Source organism: Ochotona princeps, chromosome 16, assembly GCF_030435755.1.
Source record: "Ochotona princeps isolate mOchPri1 chromosome 16, mOchPri1.hap1, whole genome shotgun sequence".
In the NCBI taxonomy this organism is placed as follows: Eukaryota; Metazoa; Chordata; class Mammalia; order Lagomorpha; family Ochotonidae; genus Ochotona; species Ochotona princeps.
In genome coordinates this window covers 9,015,234-9,039,211 of record NC_080847.1, presented here as the reverse complement: position 1 = coordinate 9,039,211, position 23,978 = coordinate 9,015,234, and the positions used below count along the sequence as shown (strand labels likewise).

The window sequence follows — 23,978 nt, the reverse complement described above, 5'->3', positions numbered from 1 at the left end:
AGTAGGATAAGAATTAAAATAGCTAAAGCTGAGGTTTTTAAGACCTCATCTATTTAATGCTTTTGAATAAAAATATAAAGGACAGAGATGGTGTGTAATGGAAATGAAACTTTAGGCACTTTATGGGAGTCAATATCCAATACTGTAAGGAAGTCTGAGGACTCCCCAATTCCTGGTAAACACATTAAGACTAAGAGATCAGCAACCACCAACTCAAAAAACAGCTGAAACTAAAGAGCCACCAGTAGAGCAAACTCACTAAGTGTCAGAAAATGTTCATGAAGTATCTTATTTGTGCCTCAATATCTAATAAGCATCTTAATAAATCTGGCTTAAATTTTTAAACAACCCAGTTAATACGGGTACGTGTCGAGTTAAACTAAATAAACTTAAAAGAAGTAAACGTGCTAGGAAAAAGCAATACAGAAATTCTAAAATATAGGTCTCCACTGGCAAGCTTAGTTTGATAAAATGTACAAGACAACAAATTCACATCTTTTAATATATATTAAATAATTGGAGGTCAGGATAGTTATCCACAAAATGTCACATTATTCAACAGCTACCTATTTTGTCCTCCAACAGTGGAACCAAAGCCACTCCTTGGGTTACACTGTGATTTTTTTTCCTACTATATTTTATCATACTTGTTCTCAAAGCTGTCCTCAACGAAAACCTGGCATTTACTGTCATGAGATGTAACAAAAGAAAAGTTTGCCAAATTTTAATCAAGATTAGATCAGTTAGGCTTGTAGTACAGCATACTCTGCTCACTTGAAATAAACTAGCGTTTTCCATAGTTTCTATCAAGTATGAGACACTGCATTTTCTCACAGAATATTGTAAATTTCAAGAGTGCAAGGGACGCTGACCCAGTGACACGGTTGGCCTGCCTTTTGGAAAGGTACAGTGTATTAAGCCACTTAAATTAATATCTGAAAAAAAAAAATGCCAGGAAACTTGTCCTGCTCTAGTGCAGAATGACAAGACTCGGCAAAGATCTCAGTCTCTGGTGCGTCAAACCCAAGACAGGGCTGGATGCTGGTTCTCACACTCCGGCTCGTCCATGCGGCTTGTCCATGCGGCTCCTATTTGAAACATCCCACTTGGTGTTTTGTTTTGTTTTTTTCTGAGGGCTCTAAGAAACTGTTTCCACATTACAGCAAAGGGTATATGCTATAGAGTCGCTAAAATCCGCAGGAAGGAGACTACCACCACACAGAAAGTCTGTCCCGTGCCCAGCGTGAGGGCTTCAAACGGTATCATTTCCTTCCCGGCTGCTCGGTAAACTCCAGCAATTGCTGCACCTGATCCAAAATACCAGGGAGAATTAAAAAAGAAAAAAAGAAGGTTAACAAAATTATAAAAACTTAGCACTCAAAATTCTACTCTAGGTAGACAGTTTCAAATTTTATATACTAAAATTGAAATACAGAAATATTTCAGTTTTCCTGTTCATTCTGCTGACTATTCTAATTCTAAAGCATTCCTTAAGACGTTCACTCATTTTAGTATTTACTTATGGAACACGTCTATGTCTTCTAACCCGCGATTCTGCAAGTCATTGAATTGTGCTTTTTGGTGTAGCCTTCCTAAAACTACAAAGTTTTTTGAATTTACTAAATAAGATAATGTATATTCATCAAAATTGAAAAGACAATTCCCAAATGACCTGATTGTGAACTGAAAAACATCTCTTTTTCCCATGACAATTAGTACCATGCTTAACATTTAATTAGTGCCTAATAAATTTTTGGCAATAAATGAGAAAAAAAAAAATCATTTGAGTGAGAGTGAGCAAAAAAAATGTCAGCCCACAGGGCAGGCCTGCTCCGTTCCTGTCCTGCTTGTCCTGGAGTTCCCTCCCAGGGAAGGATAAAACAGGCTGTGAAGGGATGGGAACAAAGATGAAACTCAAAACCATGGGATTGTTACGAACACAAAGGGCAAGAGGGGAGAGCTGCTCACATTCCTGTTTCCCATATAATCACATGTTTTTTTAGAAACTGAGAAAACCAAACAAAAACTCCTGTATCTACTCAGGTACTTATCTGAGTTTCTGCTGTGACTCAGCATTGCACAACAAAGTCAACATTTCATCAGTTCGAAAAGGACAGATCTAGATCTCTCAGATGGCCCCTCACTACACACACCCTCTTTGCTGGTCACAAAGTGTCCATTCATTCTAATATTTATTTCTGGAACACTTCCATGTGTCATAGTAGCCTATCCTTCCTAGCTTCCAGGTGGTTAGAATCTAGCTAAGAACATCAAAATAGAACTTTTAACTAAACAAGGTAACACCCAGCACCTCCTTCAAGTGTATAGACACTTCAGAGATGTGATATGCAGAGACCTCAACAGTTTAATAAGAACGGTATTAATCTAAGCTTTATTACCATGAATTGCCAAACTGCAGTACATGCATTCAAGTCTCTAACATCTGAAAGGCTCATGTTTACAGGACCTCTCTGTGACTTAGAAGAAAGAAGTTTGGGGAACTTGAACTTGGTTGGCCCTAAAGTGGGGAAGCAGGGCAGAAAGGACAAGGCCCACCAGAGCCAGCAACAAACAGGAAGGGTGCAGCCTGCCCGCTAAAGATGGAAATGAAGCAGCAGCTCCTGCCTGAGGACAGGGCGCGTCGGTGGCAGGATTAACCCTATTTCACTCAGTAGAAAACTGAGGAGGCCCTAGGGACAAGGCCACTGTGTATAAACCAAAGCAAAACAATAACGAAAAAAAAATCACTCATCAAGAAGACAGGGAGGGCCTGGCGGCGTGGCCTAGCGGCTAAAGTCCTCGCCTTGAAAGCCCCGGGATCCCATATGGGCGCCGGTTCTAATCCCGGCAGCTCCACTTCCCATCCAGCTCCCTGCTTGTGGCCTGGGAAAGCAGTCGAGGACGGCCCAGTGCATTGGGACACTGCACCCGCGTGGGAGACCCGGAAGAGGTTCCAGGTTCCTGGCTTCGGATCGGCGCGTACTGGCCCGTTGCGGCTCACTTGGGGAGTGAATCATTGGACGGAAGATCTTCCTCTCTGTCTCTCCTCCTCTCTGTATATCTGGCTGTAATAAAATGAATAAATCTTTAAAAAAAAAAAAAAAGAATGTACTTATGCTTGCATGTAACACCTTAAAAAGCCAGCATATATACCAAAATGCAACCTGTGGCCTTACTGAAGCATGGGATAGTGGAGACTTGGACTTTTACTTACTTATAACTTTTAATTCATATAAAATACGTAAGTTTTTATTTAAACATGAGCTTAAAAAATTATTTACTCTTATTGTCATTCCTGTTATTATGCTCTATGGAATGAGCAAAAAACAAACAAAAACAAAAACGCACACATACAAAGTAAGCCTAAAACAGAAAACAGGCTTAAAAATTGTTTCTAACATCAGTGTTATCCCGATTCTTATTCACAAAGTCCTGAAGGGAGAAAAACAACCAGGACACAAATCGAGTACTTTCCTAGACATGGGGTGTCACTGGAGTGGCTCTTCCATCCCAGCTGCGGACAGTGACTGGTCATCGTGCAGTGCCACCAGTCAAGCTGATCAGAGGAGTGGCAGCTTCCACAGAGGCTCACAGTGGCACAAGATGGAGCTTGCCAAACTTTAAGCAGCTTCCCCGGAGCCAAGGGCTAAAATCTGATTCAGAACAGTGACAGGGATCCAGGTGTGAGGAAAAAACCCAACACATTCAAAAACAGGACCTGTGATGCAAAGGCATGCTTTTTTTTTCTTCATCCCACTCAGATAATGCTTCTACAATGGGCTCTGAAATTCACTGGCTCATCATTATTAAATGTTTCAACTAGTATTTGAATGTCTAACATACTTGTCAAGATTCCAGCAGTAATTGGTCCCACGATGCCCATCAACAGGATGCTTACAGACATGAACCTACCATATTTGTGACGTCTGAGGGTGAAGAGGGCCAGTAATCCAGCAGGGACATGGAAGAAGAGCGAAGACACCAGTGCCCACAGGAACACCCCGTACCACATCTCTGTGAGGAAGGACAGGAAGGGCTGCACATCACCGACCACCGAGAGGGGACTCATCCACCCAGCCATCTCACTTTCCAAAGCTCCCGGGGTGGAGGGAGCATGCAGCCTGGCAGGTAAGGTGCTGGAGCTGGGAACCCAGTGTTCGCCACATCAGACTCTGGGAGGCAGCAGTGAAGGCTGCCACCCAGATGCGAGACCCTGATGACACTCCTGGCTCCTGGCTCCTGGCCCAGGCCCCAGTCACTGGTCCTTGCAGGCACTTAGGCAGTAAATCAAGTCGATGGACTTCTGGCTCTTTCAAATGACACAGTCATTTCGCCCTACAGATGCCCATCAGGGTGCCTGCAGCCCACAACAGTACTGGGCTGACACCTGCCCCAGCTTCTGAATGCAGCTTCCTGCTCAGGCAGACCCTGGAAGGCAGTGGTGATGTCACCCACTTGGCAGATCTGATCTGAGTTCCTGGTTTTGTGCCTCTCTGCCCTCCTCCACTGTGGCCATCTGGGGAGTTCAACTAGCAAATGAGAGCTCTTTATTTGCCTATGAAATTTAAAAGGATTAAATTTTAGAAATATAAACATGCAAAATCAATATATAATATGTAAGCACTTCCATAAACACACATGTATTTATATGGGTGTACAGATATTTACATACATACACACAGACCAACTACTAATACCCAGTGCCACGTAGACCCTAACCTTCAGCAGCTCAGCCCCCACCCCTCTGGGCAGTCACTCACATCCCACTGCAGCTCCTCTTCCAGCCAGTTCAGCTGGGGCTCTCCTTGCCCTTGCAATGGGCAGGAGACTCTCGCTCTCCCAAGGCTCCAATGCCCGTGTCTGGGTCCTGCTCCTGCCTAATAAACAGGCACCTGCCAGGGCACTGCCCCCCACCTGCCTGGGTGCACCCTGCTCTGCCACTGTGGGGTGGTGCCTCTACTACACCGCTCATGGCCAGTTCATCTCCCAGGCACAGCACAGCACCATGCAACTTCCTTCCAAAGCAGGAGCATTCTTTGGAGTCTCAGTGTCCTCACGGGCCATTCCCCACGTCACTCTGAGACCATGATCACCCTAACAGCTGGTCTGCAGCAAGTTCCATGATGATGCCAGGAAAGCCACTGCCCTACAGCAGACAAATGGGATGCAAGCCTCCAGTTGACACCTGGCTACTGCCTGCCACCAGTGAGCACAGACTGCCACTGGCTGGGACTGAGCCGCTGCTGTCCTGCACTGCTTTCCCCAGTCACCTGAGGCATGGCTGCCATGGCTCTTTACTGGTGCTACACACTAAGCTGGCAACTTCCAAAAACATGAGCCCGAGGTGAGGGTTTGGGCTCGCTGTTACAGCACCTGGGACACTCACGTGCCCCATCACAATCCCATCTCTACACAAGTCCAGCCTCCTGCTAAGGTGCAGCAAACACTGACTTGAGGAGTGAGTCCCTACCACTCACACTCACATGGTGACCTGGAGTGAGTTCTAGCCGTCAACATTGCAGACATGGGGCAGCAAAACTGCAGTTAGTCTGCTGGCTCTCAAAGCACCCGTTTTAGCATGCTTTTTAAAAATTATAAAGAAGGATCCAACACAGTAGCATAGTGGCTAAAGTCCTCACCTTGCATGCACCCGGGATTCCCATATGGGCACCAGTTCGTGTCCCGGCTGCTCCGCTTCCCACCCAGCTCCCTGCTTGTGGCTGGGAAAGCAGTCAAGGACAGCACAAAGCCTTGGGACCCTGTACCTGACCTGGAAGAAACTCCTGATCAGCTTAGCTCCTGTCGTTGCAGCCACTTGAGGAATGAACTAGTGGATGAAGGACCTTTCTGTCTCCCCTTCTCTCTGTAAATCTGCCTTCCCAATAAAAAATAAATCAATATTTTTTTAGATTTATTTATTTTTATTACAAAGTCAGATATACAGAGAGGAGGAGAGACAGAGAGGAAGATTTTCCGTCCAATGATTCACTCCCCAAGTGAGCCACAACAGCCGGTGCTGCGCCGATCCGAAGCTGGGAACCAGGAACCTCTTCCAGGTCTCCCACGTCGGTGCAGGGTCCCAAGGCATTGGGCCATCCTCTCCTGCTTTCCCAGGCCACAAGCAGGGAGCTGGATGGGAAGTGGAGCTGCTGGGATCAGAACCGGCGCCCATATGGGATCCCGGGGCTTTCAAGGCGAGGACTTTAGCCGCTAGGCCACGCCGCCAGGCCCAATAAATCAGTATTTTTAAAAAGTATAAAGGAAAAAATGGTCCTAGATAAAGGAAAAATTGCGGATATAGTTTTGGGTGACATTGAGGGATAGGGTTAGGGCTGCCATATGCTGAGCTATGAACCCCCAAACTCAGGTAGAAAATGTAGCAAAGTGGCTACATCTCTTGCTATCTCTGTCATGTGAGGTCACAGTGACAGGGAAGCCACCTGCAGGCCAGGACATGGTCCCTCACAAGAATCGGACCACACAGACACTCCAATCTCCAACTTCCAGCCTCCAAGTCTAAAAAGGAAGCATTTATTGTTGGCATCATCCAGTCTGTGGTATCTCTTTATGGCCATCCCGGCTAAGATACCAACACTCAGCCCTTTCAGTTCCCGGATCCCAGTACCTGCCCAGACATGCAAAGCTACCAACCAACCCTCTCTCGGCTGTCCTACAAGCTTAAAGGCCAATTTGTAAACAGGCTCTCCCACTGCAGGTCAGCACCTCCTTGATTTTCTGAGACAGGGAAGTAGGCGGCAATCTTGAGCCTTAAGCCACACTCATCCATGACTTCAGTGCCTACCTAGTTCATAAAGTACCGCTGATGTAACTTCCAGCACAAAAAACAGCTATTTTCAGATGGTGAGTTATTATAGGACTCTAAAAGCAAAGGCAAACCCAGATCTATAAAATGCTTAAAAAAGATTCCCCTTTAATCTACTGCACTTTAATTTGTCATCCACTTAATAGCTATTTATCGATCATCACACAGTACTTTTCATTCCCCTGGCTCCACACACTATCAAAAATATTAGGATATGCATCTTACAGTATCTTCTTAGCCTCTGCTTCAAACCAGGTACGTTGTCCTCAGCTCTGTGCACCCTGGCAGCTAGACAGGGGTTAGTTCATTTGTGCTGCTGTAACAGAAATCCATCTGGCTCACAGTTCTGGAAGCCGGGGAGCCCAAGAAGAGGCCACACCTAGTGAGGGGCTTCTTGCTGCTCACAGCACAGTGGAAGGCATGACCCAGGCAAGAGAAAATCCTGGGAGCAGGCAAGCAGGGGTTGCACCTGCTTTCAACAAACCCATTCCTGCCAGGACAACAAGGACCCAAACCTCCTGTTAGAAGTCCTACCTCTCCATACTGCTGCCCACAGGGGACATTTCCAAACCACAGGAGCATCCAAAGGCACATCCCTTTGCTCTTGTAAAGTAGGAGGGAGGGAAGTGTTCCGTAATAAAAGGTTACGAGGACAAGGACTGTGGCTGAATGGGCCCTGCTGAGCTGTTCCCAGCCTCATCCCTGCAGGACCTTACTTGGAAAAAGAGGCTTTGCAGGGCTGACTAAATTAGGGACCCTATAAAGGGACATTTAACCTGGATTTTCCAGGTGGACCTAATGTCACCACAGGCCTCTCTGGAAGTCAGGTGGGAAGATGCTATGCTGCGGCTTTGCAGAATAGGAAGGACCCACAGCAGAGAACTGCAGGCGGCCCAGAGACACAGAGGAAGTCAGGAAACAGATCCTCCAGCAGGGATGCAGCTCCCGTGAGTCACTGTATTTCCCACCTCCACAACTGTAGATGATACGTTGTGTGGGCCTTGTGTGTATTTATGATTTGCTTATTGGAAAGGCAGAGCAACAGACAGAGAGAAACAGATCTTCCACCTGTTCACTCTCCAAATGGCTACAAAGGCCAGGAGCCGGGAACCCCATTCAGGTCTCCCACATGGGTAACAGGGCCCCAAATACTTAGCCCCTCTCCTACTGCCTTGCTGTCTTCTCAGATGCATTTGCAGGGAGCTGGATCAGAAGAGCAGTGGAGGCAGTCAGGACTTGGACTCACACAGGATGCTGGCATCACAAGCCGCACCTTAACCCGCTGCACCACAGTGCTGGCCTGGTTGGTGGCTTTAAGTTGCTGAATTTGTGCTCATTAATCAAATATTTATTGAGTTCATTTTATATGTCAGGTACATTAATGCACAATAAGACAAGGATCCCTGCCTGCTCTCAAAGAGCTCTTGGCTTTCAGAATATATTTACACTGTCTTTCCTCCTTTCTTTATAACTCACTTCATCTATTTCAAATAAATAAATCTTAAAACAAAACAAGAATATGTTTATGGAGTGGGTGCTGTGGTGCAGCAGGGTAAGCTGCCACTGGAACACCTACATGTCACACTGGAGCGCCTGGGACAGAGGCCACCACTATGCCACCTCGCTTCCCAGCGAGGCCTCAGACCTCCCTGGCTCCATCGGAAGACAGCGGTTTCTGCATCTCAAGTAAAAAAATTTTTTTGAAGTCAGATCACCCCACCGTTGTCTGAACTATCACAGCCCTCTATGATGCGGCCTCTTGCCTGGCTTGCCCACATTTTCCGTCCAGGCACCGGGCCTCCGTGTTGGTACCTAGACCCCCTTTGGGGGACCCTGGAGCTGCTGCTCCCTCCCTGGGGAAGCCCCTCCTGCAGGGGTTGCGGCTCCTTCCCCACTTCCTTCGGGTTTCTGCTCCAAAGTCCTTCTCTTAGGGCTCTGCCAAGTGAAACCGCACTCAGGCCCTGCAGACACACGCCGCTGACTGCCACCCTGTCCCACAGCCCCCATCAGCAGTGCCACGTCACACTTCTGATTGTTTTTTTCTTATGAGAAGGAAAGCTCCACATGAGAACCGGCTTTGTTTTGTTCCCTGTGGCATCTTGGTGCCAAGAAAACAATCGGCAACCCAAGAGACAAGTAAATATTGACTGGACAAATGACTGGTCCCAGTGTGAGCTATTCTTGATTCCAGTAAAGGCACAACTGAAGCATCAACAGATTTTGTTTAATTACCACAATATACACTTTGACAGTCATTTCATGAAATCCACATCTCCAGAAAATGAATGTCAATTCTTCATACAAGAAAAAGACTGTCTTGGTATTCTGAAATGTCAAAAAAAAAGAACATGGGCCTGGCACGGTTGCCTAGTGGCCAAAGCCCTGGCCTTGCACGCGCCGGGATCTAATCCTGGCAGCCCTGCTTCCCATCCAGCTCCCTGCTTGTGGCCTGGGAAAGCAGTTGAGGATGGCCCAAAGCCTTGGGACCCTGTACCCACGTGGGAGATCCGGAAGAGGCTCCTGGCTTCGGCTCTGCTCAGTTCCGGCCATTGCTGCTACTTGGGGACGGAAGATCTTTGTCTCTCCTCCTCTCTGTGTATCTGACTTTTCAATAAAAAAAAAAAATCTTTAAAACACACACACGGGCCCGCCGGCATGGCCTAGCGGCTAAAGTCCTCGCCTTGAATGCCCTTGGATCCCATATGGGCGCTGGTTCTAATCCCGGCAGCTCCACTTCCCATCAGCTCCCTGCTTGTGGCCTGGGAAAGCAGTCGAGGACGGCCCAATGCATTGGGACCCTGCACCCGCGTGGGAGACCCGGAAGAGGTTCCAGGTTCCCGGCTTCGGATCGGCGCAGCACCAGCCGTTGCGGCTCACTTGGGGAGTGAATCATCAGACGGAGGATCTTCCTCTCTGTCTCTCCTCCTCTGTGTATATTAAAAAAAACAAACAAACAAACAAAAAAACACACACACACAAAATGAAGGTTAGGCAAAACCTGAATAGCTAGATTTAAAGGCAGGTTAAAAAAAAAATCAATCCAAAGTTTCCCGATAAAGACACTGCGGAAACTTTCAAAGTAATAATTTTGCCATAATGAATTGGCACAACTCTACTAATTTTTCCTGTCAGATCAAATCAGAAACCATGCCAGGCTCAGGAAGAACAAAATGTACATAAAATAAGTTCTGGTGTCTGAAAGAGGAAGCATTTCCAAGCACCTTTCACAGCACCAGCCACAGCAGAAGGGCTGATACCCTCTCTACTGTGGTCAACCTGAACTAAGGCCATGCCCTGTACACGGCTATACTCCCAGGCCAGAGCCTGCAAAATTGGCTAAAGATGTACCTGCTGGGTGGATTACGCCTCGTGTCCACATCCTCCAAGCTCACACCCACATGCTACAGTGTGGATATGGGCTGTGCGTCCCCTGAGGTGCGTGTGTTGAAATGCATGCGTTAAACCTGTTGTGGTTTAACAGGTTAAGTCATTGCCTGCACCTACATGGGTGCCAGTTTGAGTTCGGCTGCTCCATTTTCAATCTTCCCTACTAATGTACAAAGGCTCAAGTCCTTGGGCCCCTGCATGTGGAGGACCTCGATGAAGTTCCTGGCTTTCAGCTTCAGCCCAGCCCAGCTCTGGCTGTTGTGGCCATTTGAGGAATGAAACAGAGAACAGAACATCTCTTCTTTCTCTATCTTTCAAAAAAAAATTAAAAAAAAAAAATAAAACGTACACACACACAAAGAAATGCAATTCCTGCTGAGAGGTACTGTGAGAGTGAAAACTTAATCCGACTTCGGTGTTCAGAAGTGGGGCCTTTGCGAGATGATCAGGATTAAGGTCATCAGAGCAGAGTACTGGGAGCTTCGCAGAAGAGGCAGCTGGGCCAGCAGACACAGGTGCAAGCTCCCTGTCACTGCCTGTGGTGTGCCCTGTGACACCCTGGGATTGTGCCAGCTGGGTCATCATCACAGAGAAGTCCTCAAACCATGGATCCACAAAACTGCAAGCCCAAATAAACACCAGTCTCTGGTAGTTCATCATAGTACCACAAAAGTGGACTAACATGCCCCACAGGTCAACATAAACTCAAATAAATAATTTTACTTCAATATTTTCAGAATCAATTTTGAAAGCAAGCAACTCCCATGGCTACTGTAACACAGTTATTTATCTATCTTTACTCAAAGATAAAAAATGAAAGACAAAAGAATGGTTTCAAAGCCTTGCTTCACATGACTTTTAAAATTATGAAAGCATTAATGTACCCATACAATGAAGAGATCTGATAGACATCAACTTCACCAAACAATCCAAGTCAGCCTTACTAATATAAAAGGCAACTGTTGGGGCCAGTGCCCTGGCCCATCAGGCTATGCCTCCACCTGCACCGAGCCATCAGAATCCCAGGTAGTCACCATTTTGAGTTCTGGCTGCTCCACCTCCGATCCAACTTCCTGCGCATGTCCCAGGAGGGCAATGGAGGATGGCCTGAGTCCTTTGTGCCCCTGCCCCTACATAGGAAACCTGGAGGAAGCTCCTGGCTCCTAGTTTTAGACTGCCAACTCCAGCCACTGCATGTATTTGGGGAATGAATCAGTGAATCAAAGTTCTCTCTCTCTGTAAAATCTGCCTTTCCCCAAATGGTCCCAGTGGATCCAGAACTAGGAGCTTCTTCGAGATCTCCCATGAGGGTGCAGGGATCCAGTGTTTTGGGCCATCCTCTGCTGCCTTCCCAGGCCACAAGAGGGTGCTGGATGAGGAGCAGAGCAGCTGGAACATGACCCAGCACCCACATGGGATCCTAGCATTTGCAAGGTAAGGATTTAGACACTCAGCCATTGTGCAGGGCCCTCCAATAAATCTTAAGAAGATAAAGAGCTTGGGCCCGGCGCCGTGGCCTAGCGGCTAAAGTCCTCGCCTTGAACACCCCGGGATCCCATATGGGCGCCGGTTCTGATCCCGGCAGCTCCACTTCCCATCCAGCTCCCTGCTTGTGGCCTGGGAAAGCAGTCGAGGACGGCCCAAAGCTTTGGGACCCTGCACCCGCGTGGGAGACCTGAAAGAGGTTCCTGGTTCCCGGATTCGGATCGGCGCGCACCGGCCGTTGCGGCTCTCTTGGGGAGTGAATCATCGGACGGAAGATCTTCCTATCTGTCTCTCCTCCTCTCTGTATATCTGACTTTGTAATAAAATAAATAAATCTTTTAAAAAAAAACCAGTTTGTGCTAGAAGGTGGTGTTGCCTGCTTGCCAAGCACATTGCATCAGAGCTCTTTATCTTCTTTTTTTTTTTTTTTTTAAAGATTTTATTATTATTGGAAAGCCGGATATACAGAGAGGAGAAGAGACAGAGAGGAAGATCTTCCATCCGATGTTTCACTACCCAAGTGAGCCGCAACGGGCCAGTACGTGCCAATCCGATGCTGGGACCAAAACCAGGAGACAGGAGCTTTATCCAGGTCTCCCACGCGGGTGCAGGGTCCCAAAGCTTTGGGCCGTCCTCGACTGCTTTCCCAGGCCACAAGCAGGGAGCTGGATGGGAAGTGGAGCTGCCGGGATTAGAACCGGCGCCCATATGGGATCCCGGGGCTTTCAAGGTGAGGACTTTAGCCGCTAGGCCACGCCGCCGGGCCCTAGCCCAAACTGTTTAATCTGAATCTAATGAGACAAACCTAGGTTGTAGGGCATTTTGCAAAATGAAAAAACTAGCCCACATATTCAGAAGAAGCAATCTCAAGAAAATGAAGCAAAGATGGAAGAACTGTTGTAGGTCAAGAGGCAGAGACATGACTTCTAAGCACAATGTGCAATCTTTGATTAAATGGTGGAATTTCTCTCTCACACACAAGGAAAAGCTCTTTGCACGACTGGGAAAACAAAGTGTGATGGGAACACACATGTACCAACCAAATGACCACAAAGTCACAAGCCATCTAACAAAGTGTGGCCAGCAGCTCAGGGCACATACGAGGAGCCCACCCTCCACTCCACCTCAGGCCTGACACCAGATGAAATCACCTAGAACATACCCCACACTACACTGTATCTGCAAAAAGTCAAAGAATCTAAATATTATCCAGCCTCAGGAAGGGGCATCTGGGGTCCTGCTGTAATGGTCTTTCAAAGCAAACAAAATGGAGATGAATGGCACCCCAGGGTGTCTCAGATCCTGCTGCCACGTGCACGGTGCCACACACTTGTGCTCACTGTCCGCTGTGACCCTAGTGCCATTCCAAACAACTGCGCTAGCTGCCAGGCTCCCATTTTAGGCATGATTACAAAGGTATGGTCTGGAGCTGACTCAACACTGGCTATTATCTAACCAAGCACTTCACACACCTACTGGGGAAAATCACCAGGCAGGTAATACACAGCCTGTCCCTGGTGTCCCCGGACTGGCGCCTGGCAGTCCCTGCCAGCGGATGGGTAGTCACAGGCGCCTTGTTCAAGGCTGCAAGGTAATCCCACGTCCGCCGTCTCTGGGCACCTGCTCCGGGCGCAGTTCTCCCAGCTGGGACCAAGGGCCCCATCTCTCCTGCCAGCATCCTTGGTCTTGGTCTTCACATTGGGGTCTTCATCCCTCTCCCCCACGTCCCAATTTTCTGGACACCTGACTTTCTACTTGGTCCTCCCCCACCCGCCCCAACTTTTAAAAACCCTTCCACCGGGCCGAACTGCAGTGGGTTTACAGACCCGGGACTCGTGGGTGGGGGAATAGGCAACAGGCTTCAGTTCCTACAAAGAGGCAGCCGGTGGGGTCGGCAGAAAGCTTCCGTGGCTGGGCGTTGGGGTGGTGGGATGGGGGGAAGGGCTAAAAACAAAGAGGGGGTGACTTGATCACCCCCCTTCCCAAGCCCAGCCGGGACCAACACGGCCCAGCGCCCACCCGCAGGCCGCCGGACACCACCCGGCGCCCCAAGCGAGACGGCAAGCCTGGTCCGGAGAGTTCAGCAACCTCGGCAAGCCCAGACCCGCCCAGGTCCCGGGAGCACTGGCGGCTATCTTCCTCCTGACCCCACCTCGTCTCCATCCGGCCGGCCAGCGGGGCAGGCAGAGCCCGGGCCTGGACCTGGGGCGGGGGCAGAGGGGCTGCTCCTCCCCAGCCCGGGGGCCGTACCTGGGAAGGAGCAGAGCGAAGTGGAGTTGGGGCACAGGGTCCCGTTGCCCACTCGCGGCACGAGCTTCAGGCTGAGGATCTGCTGCAGGAGCCCGGCCGAGCCCCCGCTGCTGCCGCCGCTCCCCTCGCGCTCCATCCCGCCGCCATTCACCGCACAGACGAAAGGGGAGCGCCGCCCAAAGCGCTGAGGAGGGTTCGCCTCCCAGCACCTCAGCCGCCTCAGCGTCACCTTCGGCCGCTGGCCCTTTCCTGCCTCCCACCCCAACGGCGAGGCCGAAGGATGGTTCCTTCCTCCAATCACAGAGCGCCGCAGCCGTCAGGGGCGGGGCGAAGGCTGTTCCCGCCCCTGACGTTGCGTGTGACTCTCGGAGAACCGGCCCCTCCCGCGGGCTGCGCTCCCTAGTGGACGAGCCTCCTCTGTTCCGGCAGGGAGTGCTCTGCGGCGCCGCCTATGAGAGTGTAGGGGAATTACACACGCTCCACGAGCCCTGCAGGGCGCAGGGCTGAGCTGAACGGATTGGCAGCGTTGTTCTGCACACCGTTGACTGCACGCCGGTATTCAAGAAAGCCTCGTGAACGCAACACTAAAGTTATTCATTTAAAGCTAAGATTAAACAGTCTGGGACCGGAGCACTCCCCACTGCTAGGCTTATGATCCAGCTTCCCGCTCATGGGCCTGGGAGAGCACAGGTGACTGTCCCAAGTACCTATCCACTGGGAGATCGGGCAGGAGTTTCTGGCTGTTACAGCTGTTTGAGGAGTGAAACAGCTTATGGAAGATCTCTGTTTTCCTGTATCTCTGCCTTTCAAATAAATATAAACACAGCTTTTAAAAAAAATAAAGCTAACTGTAAAGAGATTATGTTCAACCGTAGGTGTGAGATTTGGCCGGGAGGGCAACTATATATTCCTATACATATTGTCCCTGTATAATGCCAAGTGAGAAAAACTAAACATAAAAGACCAAGCACTATAAACTTCTGATTCTATGAAAAGCCCCAAAAAGACACTTAGGCAAAAAGAAAGTCAGGGATTTACCTGGGGATGCTTTTTGGGATAGTGGTGACACAAATCTGAAAATTTACTAAAAATCAGTTAATAGCACATATTAATGAATGTTGCAGTACCTAAATTCTACCATATAAAAAACCTTCTTTAGGGCCTGGCACAGTAGCCTAGAGGCTAAAGTCCTTGCCTTAAACATGCCAGGATCCCATATGGGTGCCAGTTCATGTCCCGGCTGTTCCACTTTCCATCCAGCTCCCTGCTTGTGGTCTGGGAAGGCAGTGGAGGCCAGCCCAAGGCCTTGAGACCCTGCACCGGCATGGGAGACCTGGAAGAAGCTCTGGGCTCCTGGCTTCGGATCGGCTCAGCTAAACTCTAGTCATTGCAGCCACTTGGGGCATGTACTAGCAAATGGAAGATCTTTCTGTATCTCGTTCTCTGTAAATCTGACTTTCTAATAAAGAGAAACAAATCCTTAAAACAATTGGCCAGTAACCTACTAAAATTTCTGTTTAAGTTATTTGGAGTATCCAGAATGTGCCTTTAATAACGATAGCAGTCATTTTGGCTTTCTACCCTTAACCATAAATTTTAAATCTGTTTTATTGCTTGACTTCAGAGGGAAAACGAAAACAAGACTTGAAAAATGGCCCAGTAAAGCCACTCAGGAAAGCTGAACCATCTCATCATTTTAGCTGAAATTAAATGATTCTTGATGATTTACAGATATTTTCCAGGGGATCCAGACTTCTTGTCGGCTTTTCAGATTCTGTAGGGCTCCTGGGCACCTGATGGAGTGTAGCGTGCTGACAGTTCTTCTGCACTGACTGTGCTATACCCATAGCAGGGCACACCCTGGAAATAAAGAGTGCTGCTCAATTTTTAAAAAAAGGAAGAATAGAGCCCAGCACCACAGCGTAGTGGTAAAAGTCCTCGCCTTGCACATGCTGGGATCCCATATGGTTGCCAGTTCTAATCCTGGCAGCCCCACTTCCCATCCAGCTCCCTGCTTGTGGCCTGGGAAAGCAGTCAAGGACAGCCCAAAGCCCTGGGACCCTGCACTTGCGTGGGAGATCTGGAGGAAGTTCCTGGCTTCTGGCTTTGGATTGGCTCAGCTCCAGCCATTGCAGCTGCTTGGGGAGTGAACCATCGGACAGAAGGTCTGTCTCTGAAAGACGGAAGATCTTCCTCTGTCTCTCCTCCTCTCTGCATATCTGACTTTGCAATAAAAATAAATAAATCTTTTTTGAAAAAAAAGGGAAGAGTAACACCTTCAGAGAGAAACTTCTGGCCACGTACTAGGCAAAGAACATTAGGTGATTTGTCTTCAAGGAGAGGAATTTGGAAGACAATGGATCTGTACCCTCAATACTTGCAGGCCAAGTGATTTTCGGGAAAGCCATGTTTATTTTCCATTCAAGAGCATCCTGCCCAGAATATTCAAAAGTGTCAGCGGACTCAGTGACTCAAGCTCCCTCCTGAAAGCTTCGTTATAGAAGCTTTCTAATGCTAGTTCCATCAACACTGCAACCAAGAACCTTAACAAAAACTACTGAACATAAAAAAGTGCGGAACTATTTAACAACAAGGGTTTTTCAATACATTGGTCACATTTGGAACCGTTGTTTTAAATTCTGAATTCTATCCCCTGTCAAATTATGAGCTGAGGGGTTCAGGGCATGCCACTCAGGCCCACGGGGCTCAGAAAGCATTTGTTTCCTTTGCGCTTGGCAAGCTGAGGAGGAGGCAGCTTCAGAAAGAAAGTGAAAGGATAGACTCAGGTTGGCGCCATTAAAAAAAAATCCATGTAGTCTCTTTGTCATGCATATTTCCTCAGAATTTTGCACTGAAAAGTTTTCTGGGGACCAGTGTGGGGGCACAGCAAGTTAAGCTGAGGCTTGCCGGGGTGCAGCACGTGTCCAGTGCCAGTTAGAGACCTGGACGCTTCACTTCCAAACCAGCTCCCCGTTAACAGGTCTCCGAGGTGGCAGAAGAGGCCTGAGTGCTTGGGCACCTGCCACCTGTGAAGGAGACCCGGATGAACTGACTGCCGGCTTTGGCCTGGGGTTTCAGGTTCCTCACCCAAGTCCAGCTATTAAGGCCACTTAAGGAGTGTTATCAATGGATAGAACATCTCTCTCTTCTTCTCCACCCTCTCTCTTTTTCCCCCTCTTCTCTTTTTTCTCTCTCTCCCTCTCTCTTTCTGCCTTTAATAAATCTTAACAAAATGTTTTTGCACCAAAGTAAATTCATCCCTTTCATTCCGTTTTCCATGAGCTGTCTGAAGTCCCTTATAAGAATGGCAGCAGCATCAGAGTTCTAACCAAGAAAGAGGAAGGTTGTGAGACAGGAAGTGGGGCCATTCCCCATGGCGTGGGGCTGACAAGGGTGCAACAGGCCAGGCAGCCACATGTCTGGACTGTAACCTGAGGAAGTGTCCTCAGGAAGAACAATGACATGGCTCTCAAGCTCCTGGCAGAATAGTGAAGAAGTTCAATAAAAGGTAACACAGACTGCAAGGAAAAGACAATCCTGTAAGAAAATCGTAAAACACATAGAAAGCACACACAAGCTGCACTTTGTTCCAGAAGCTAGCTCCCCACCTCACTTCACTTAGTGAGATAGAGAAGTATAAAACTTTTTTTAAAAAGATTTATTTCTTTTTTGTTTCAAAGGTAGAGTTATAGACAGAGAATGAACAAAAGTCTTGATTCACTGGTTCACTGCCCACAAGACTGCAATGGCTGGAGCTGGGCTGGTCCAAAACCAGGAACCTGGAACTTCTTCCTGGTCTCGCGCATGGGTGCAGTTGAGCCATCTTCTGCTGTTTTCCCAGGCCATCAGCAGGGAGATGGATCAGAAGTGCGGCAACTAGACTCAAACCAGTACCTGTATGGAGTGCTATAGTTGTAACCTACTACTCCACGGCACATGCCCTGAGCGATAAAACTTTTCGAATGCCGTATAGAATAGATTTATGCTCTCTGGATGGTGAAAGAGTTCTTAACTGGATCTTTTCACGGCAGGGCAGGATTAATAGATTCAACTTCCTTAAATGAACAACTTGCTTTATTCAGGAGTTACCACCAAGAAAGTAGAAAGACAGGCTGCCAACTTGGAGAAGGTATTTGTGATGCACAGTAACTACTAAAGGAATATAGTACGAAAGTTACACCAAGTGCTCCTGAAAATCAATAAGAAAGCAACAGAGACAAAAGGCTTGCATAGGTATTTCTTTCTATGTACAATTGGCTGATAAAAGTATAAAAAATATTGAATCCCATTATTTATCAGTGAAGCACAGGATGAAATCATAATCAACTATCACTTCTTAATCACCAACTAGCCCTGAATTATACAACCAGAATTTTTATCATTAGTGAGCTGTGGAGCAATGGGACTGATGTTAACTGTTTGGGGAGCCCAGTGAAGGCAGGGCTGCTGCTCCCATGTGGGAGGCCTGGCTTGAATTTCTGGCTCCTGGCTGGAGCTTCAGCCGGCTGGGGTCCACAGGGGAGTACCAGCAGATGGCAGCTCTCTCTCTATCTGGGTGTCTGTCTCTCTGCCTCTTCTATACACAAATAAAAAAATTAAAAACTGGAACAAGAGTGGGGTGTCATCCCTGCACTGTCCAATATTGCCACCAGACATGTGTGGCCACTGTGTGCCAGAAATAGAAATGGGACTGTGTGTCCAAATGGAGACAGGTTGTCAGCATAAAACACACACTAGAAAAAATGTAAAGCACGTCATTAATATTTTTCTATTGATTACAGGTTAAATGAACAATATTGAGGTAAACAGGATATGGTGTTACCTTTAAAAAAAGATTTATTTTTATTGGAAAGTCAGATATACAGAGAGAAGAGACAGAAAGATCTTCCGTCTATTGGTTAACTGCGCCAGTCTGAAGCCAGGAGCCTGGAGTCTCTTCCAGGTCTCCCACGCGGGTGCAGGCTCCCAAGGCTTTGGGCTGTCGTCGACTGCTTTCCCAGGCCACAAGCAGGGACCTGGATGGGACGTGGGGCTGCTGGGATACAAACCAGCTCCCAGAAGCGATCCCAGCAAGGACTTTAGCTGCTAGGCCGCTACCATACTGGGCCCACCTGTTACTTTTTTATTTCTTAAATTTTTGTTTGTTTGAGAAGAGACAGCCAGAGAGAGAGGTCTCATATGCCTTCTCCCCAACCCCCCAGCCTTCCAAATACTCACAATGCTGGGAGTTGGAAAGTCAGTGTGGATCACCCACGTTGTGGCAGGATAGTAGCTATCGGAGGCCCTGCAGTGACAGAGAGCTGGAAGCAGGAGCCGGAGCTAGTTTCTTGACTAGCTGGTGGGCTTATTAACTCTTCCAGGCACCATTTGTTCTTTGCACTCATGAACCCCTCCTGGGCCCTGCTGGCCCCACAACCCACCTGAGTCAGTGGGCGTGCTTCACCCTGACTGTGCATGACGGCTGTGCCCAGCTGTGACACCTGGACTATAGGGAAAGGAGAGGTTCGTGCAGCCCCACTAGAAGGGCGCAGCCTGGGTGGGAAGGCGGCAGCTATAGTCTCTGCTTCCAAACCACCCACTTCAAAATGACTGAAAACAAAAATCAACATTTCTTTCGCAACATTTCTTTATTTTAATTTTATTGTTTATAATGATTACATGGTTGATCAGGGTGGGAAGAATCAAGGTTTAGGGAAAATTGGGTGAACTCATTGATTCCAAATTTACTATTTCTTCTTGTTTCTGGGGGAAGGGGAGAGACAAAGGGGGAGCCACATGTGACTTTCAAAACATCCCAGTACCCAGAGATGAGGAACTGCCACCTCATATCAACCCAGAGTCTCAATGTGCACACATTCCGGGGGTTCTGTCCAAGTGGTTTGGATAGTTCTGAAGTGCTGCCGATTTCACCGATCCAAGGATGAAGCCACCCTCCCAATGTCTACTGGCTGACATAATAAGCCTCAAGTCTCCATTCACTGAGATTTTTTGCTGTCATCGTTTGACTGGGGTAGTTGTCCAGTTTGTTATCCTTCTTCTACTACATCACCAAATGAGCTGCCATATTCTCCTTCTACAACAGGGCCTGTGTCCATTGCTCTGCCTTTTTCACTAAGTAGGACATGTTCTTGCAGGTGAGCCCAAGGACCTGGGCAGGCATCCTGAGCCTTACCAAGTCCGCTACCCCAAGGCCTCACAATCAATATTTCTACCTGCTCTGACTCATGACATTTAAGACTGGTCTTGACTGGTCTTTGCTTATTTGCATTTTTCCTGGGGTACACATATATCTTTAAAAAATATTTATTTTTATTGGAAAGTCTGATATATAGAAGGGAAGATGTCCCATCCGATGATTCACTCCCCCAAGTGGCCACAATGGCCAGAGCTGAGCTGATCCAAAGCCAGAAGCCAGGAGTTTCTTCCAGGTCCCCCATGTGGATGCAGGGTCCCAAGGCTTTGGGCCATCCTCAACTGGGCCACAAGCATGGAGCTGGAAGGGAAATGGGGCCTCTGGGACATGAATCAGCACCCATATGGGATTGTAGCGTGTGCAAAGTCAGGACTCTACACACTAGACTATCGTACTGTGCCCACATATTTTTACTTAAGTGCAAAAAGTTGGTCGATTTCTCTGCAAAACCGGAAAGATCAAGTCTATTACAAAAATGGACAACAAAATCAAACATGAGAGGCAGAGTTGAGTCTTTAAAAAAGTGAAGACAGGCTGGGATTGTGGTATAGTGTGTTAAGCTGCTCCCCATCATGCCAGCAACCCTTATGGACACCTGTTCCAGACCTAGCTGCTCCGGTTCCCATCCAGCTCCCTGCTAATGTGCCTGGGAGAGTAGCAAAGAATGGCCACAGTGCGAGGGTCTCTGCACCCACATGGGAGACCCAAAGGAAGATCTCTCTTTCTCCATCTCTCTGTAACTCTGCCGTTCAAATAAGTAAGACACAAATCTTGAAAACAAACAAAAACAACACAATTGCCCTCCTCTACACCTGAGTCCAGGCTAGCCCTGCGGCTTGCTTTGGCCAGGAGAACATGCCAGAAGTGGCAGATGCTGGTCAGCTGATGAGCTGGTGAGAGGTTGGCTGGTCTTGGATAACCTTGATGGGAAACCTGGATCTCCCTTTGAGTAGGTTTTTGTTATCCAGTCACTTAGCCCAAGCTTGTTTCTGTATTACGGGCAGGGGTCCCCAAGAAAGGGACAAACAGTGGGGTTGAAGATAAACAAATGAGGTCACCCCTAGACAGACCTATCTGGCACAGACATAATTTTGGACTAAAGGTGATAAAGCAGCAGCAAACCCCGGAACAGCTCTGGGCACCCTCAGCCTTGTCTCTCTGTACTAGGATATGAATCCTCCTGCAGAGGGCGCTAAACCTCATCAGTTCGGAGGGGAGTGCAGAGGCCTCTGTGGACAAGTCTTTTTCCTTGAACGTCCTTGCATCTATTCACCTGTCACAGCTTACCCATTCTTCAAAGCCAAAAACCTCTTGCCTCTGTCCCGCCCTCCCTCTGTCCACCCGTGGTTCTCCTCCAAGACGATGTGTAAGCTGCAGTTTGGAGCCTCGGCCATGAGTTACTTGTCATTGCCATTCCCCACTGATGTTATCCCTGCCGACATAACCAGGTTGCTGCTCTTGGGCAGTCTTTGGCTAGCGAGCTCAGCTGAGACCCCAAAAGGGGTACAAGGGAACTGTTGCTTCCCCTACAAGGCATTGGCCCTGTCCACCATCCACCATGCCCCCTCAATGTTCTTGTCCTTGACATGCCTGCAACCAAATGAGGATGACTTCATGGCCCATCCCAACCAGTGTCATTATCAGGGGAAGGTGCTCTGGGAGAGGAGGGAGGTCCTTTGTTGGGGTACATGCCTCCAATCCCAGTGGGGTTCACCTGTAAGGACCATGAGCTCTGGAGTCCAAGTTTGAATCCTGGTGTCTACACTGAGCTAGATGACACGAGTCTGTCTGCTATCGTCTGAATGTTTGTCTCCCCAAAATTGAAATGCTGAAATCCTAACTCTGTTGGGTAATGGTATCGGCGGGTGAGGAGGTTGGGGAGCATTTGCCCTTATCAAACAGGGCCAGAGAGCTGTTCTCCTCACTCAAGAAATCAATTCCTGCTGTTTACAACGTATTCAGTTGAAGGTATTTTGTTAGAGGCTGCCAAACACAGAAAGGCCATTTCTAAGCCACATTGTTCCCATGAGTAAACCTCTGCCCCAAATTGCTTGCACCTGCTGTTGCCAGTAGGGGCGGACCAGGCTCTGATGCAGCCTGAAGCATCTATGGCTTGAAGGTTGTCAAGTGAGACACCCCAAAGCTTTGGCTTCAAGGTCACTATGCCTCCATCCCCTCCAAAGAGAGAAGCAGAAAATGCCACATCCTCCTTGACTCCCCACCCTCTGGAGAGAACTAGGGCCACACTCATGCTGAGGCTCAGAAGCCAGTGACAACCAGAATGCTTTCTGGGGACGTGGGGACAGTGAGGGCAGTTGCCCTGTGCCAGGGGCAATGCTCATAGCTCCTAGGCGGCGTGACTAGGGTCATGTCTGTGTTGGCTCAGATCAGCTTCCAGTCCCTGCCAGAGCCCTGGTCTTTCAAACGCTCCCTGAACACGCTCAGGCCCCAGTCTGCCACATAGTCAGCACCTCTCTGATCTGCCCTTTGGCTGCCAGAGCTAGGAGCCAGGAACTGGTAGGCAGGAGTCCTCCTCTGCCCTCTTGCAGAATAATTGAGGGTCGACAGATCTATCCTCCCACCCCCCACACAACAGAGTCTCTGCCATCCTTCCCTTCTTTCATCCTAGCAGTGGGACCAGTTATACGCACCCTGACCTGCCCCACCTCTCTGCCAGGCCCTGTGCCTGCTGCCAGTCCCCCAGCCCCGTTCACCTCTTCTTCCGCTGCCAGTCCCCCAGGCCTGTGCAGGATGCTGTCGGCATCCACACGTCCTGCGGCTCCTTGTGGGGCTCCTGGTCAGAGTGCCCATAGTGGGGAGAGCCTGCCATTCTTCCTCCAGATATCTCAGGAAGCCTGAAACACCCTCCTTTCCCCACTGTAACCCCCAGAGCAAACTCCCTCTCTTCCTTATCCTCTTTCTCACTGTGTGACCTTGGGAAAGTCTCTTTAATTCTGAGTTCTGCTCCCTAAACGGTTCTTAAAAAAAAGACAGAGAGAGAGAGAGAGATTTATGTTATTGGAAAGGCAGATTTACAGAGAGAAGAGAGAGGCTGAGCGCCACAATGGTTGGAGCTGAGTTGGTCTGAAGCCAGGCGCCAGGAGCTCCTTCCAGATTTCCCATGTAGGTGCAGGTGTCCAAGGCTTTGGGCCATCCTCCACTGCTCTCCCAGAGAGCTGGATGGGAAGTGGAATATCTGGGATAGGAACCTGTGCCCATTTGGGATGCCAACATTTGAAGAAGGGGGAATTAGCCAAGGACCCACTTGCTAAATTTTACATTCTTTTTTTTTTCCTAAACTTTACATTCTGAAGCAGGTGTTTGGCCTGGTGGTTAAGATGCTCCCACTGCCCATCAGAGGACCTTGGTTTGAGTCCCAGCTTTGCTCCTGATTCCAGTTCCCTGCTAACTGAAGACAGCAGGGATGGATCAAGTAGGGGTCCCTGCGACCCCCAGGGGAGGCCTGAGTTGCATTCCTACCCTCACAGGAGAGTGAGCTAGTGGAAGAGAACCCTTCATCCTCATTCGTCTGCTTGTCTTTCTCTCTGCCTCTCAATAAATACTTTCAAAAAAACTTTACAGCTTGTGAACTCTAACTTGCACCACACAGTTTAGTTACTAAGTTTCTTTTTACAGTTAGGCTCTTTGCAGTCAGGACAAATCAAAGGTGCACTTTCCCTGCACGGGATGCTGGGGGTGCTTGGGCTCCTAGGAAAGGAAGCAAGAGAACGGCTGGTGGAAAGGAGTCTGATTTTGCACTGAAGACACAGGTGAGTACAGTGGCCTTGCTGGCGTGTGGTACCAGGGGCACAGGAGAAACAGTCCAGTGTGTGTGTGTGT

The 23,978-nt window shown here is 48.5% G+C and overlaps 1 protein-coding gene across 2 annotated transcripts; it reads right to left on the bottom strand.

Moving 5' to 3' along the window:
• Positions 1 to 260: 260 nt before the first annotated feature.
• TMEM170A (transmembrane protein 170A) lies at positions 261 to 14,218 on the bottom strand. 2 transcript variants are annotated; one of them, XM_004584037.4, is made up of 3 exons: positions 13,946 to 14,218; positions 3,844 to 4,014; positions 261 to 1,307 (listed from the first exon to the last, which is right to left on the bottom strand). In XM_004584037.4, exons 1-3 carry the CDS (start codon positions 14,079 to 14,081, stop codon positions 1,177 to 1,179), a joined length of 438 nt encoding a protein of 145 aa, XP_004584094.1. In that variant the 5' UTR covers positions 14,082 to 14,218; the 3' UTR covers positions 261 to 1,176. The 2 variants fall into 2 exon arrangements, with proteins under 2 accessions (XP_004584094.1, XP_004584095.1); XM_004584038.4 differs by having other exon boundaries at positions 3,913 to 4,014.
• Between the last annotated feature and the right edge of the window lie 9,760 nt (positions 14,219 to 23,978).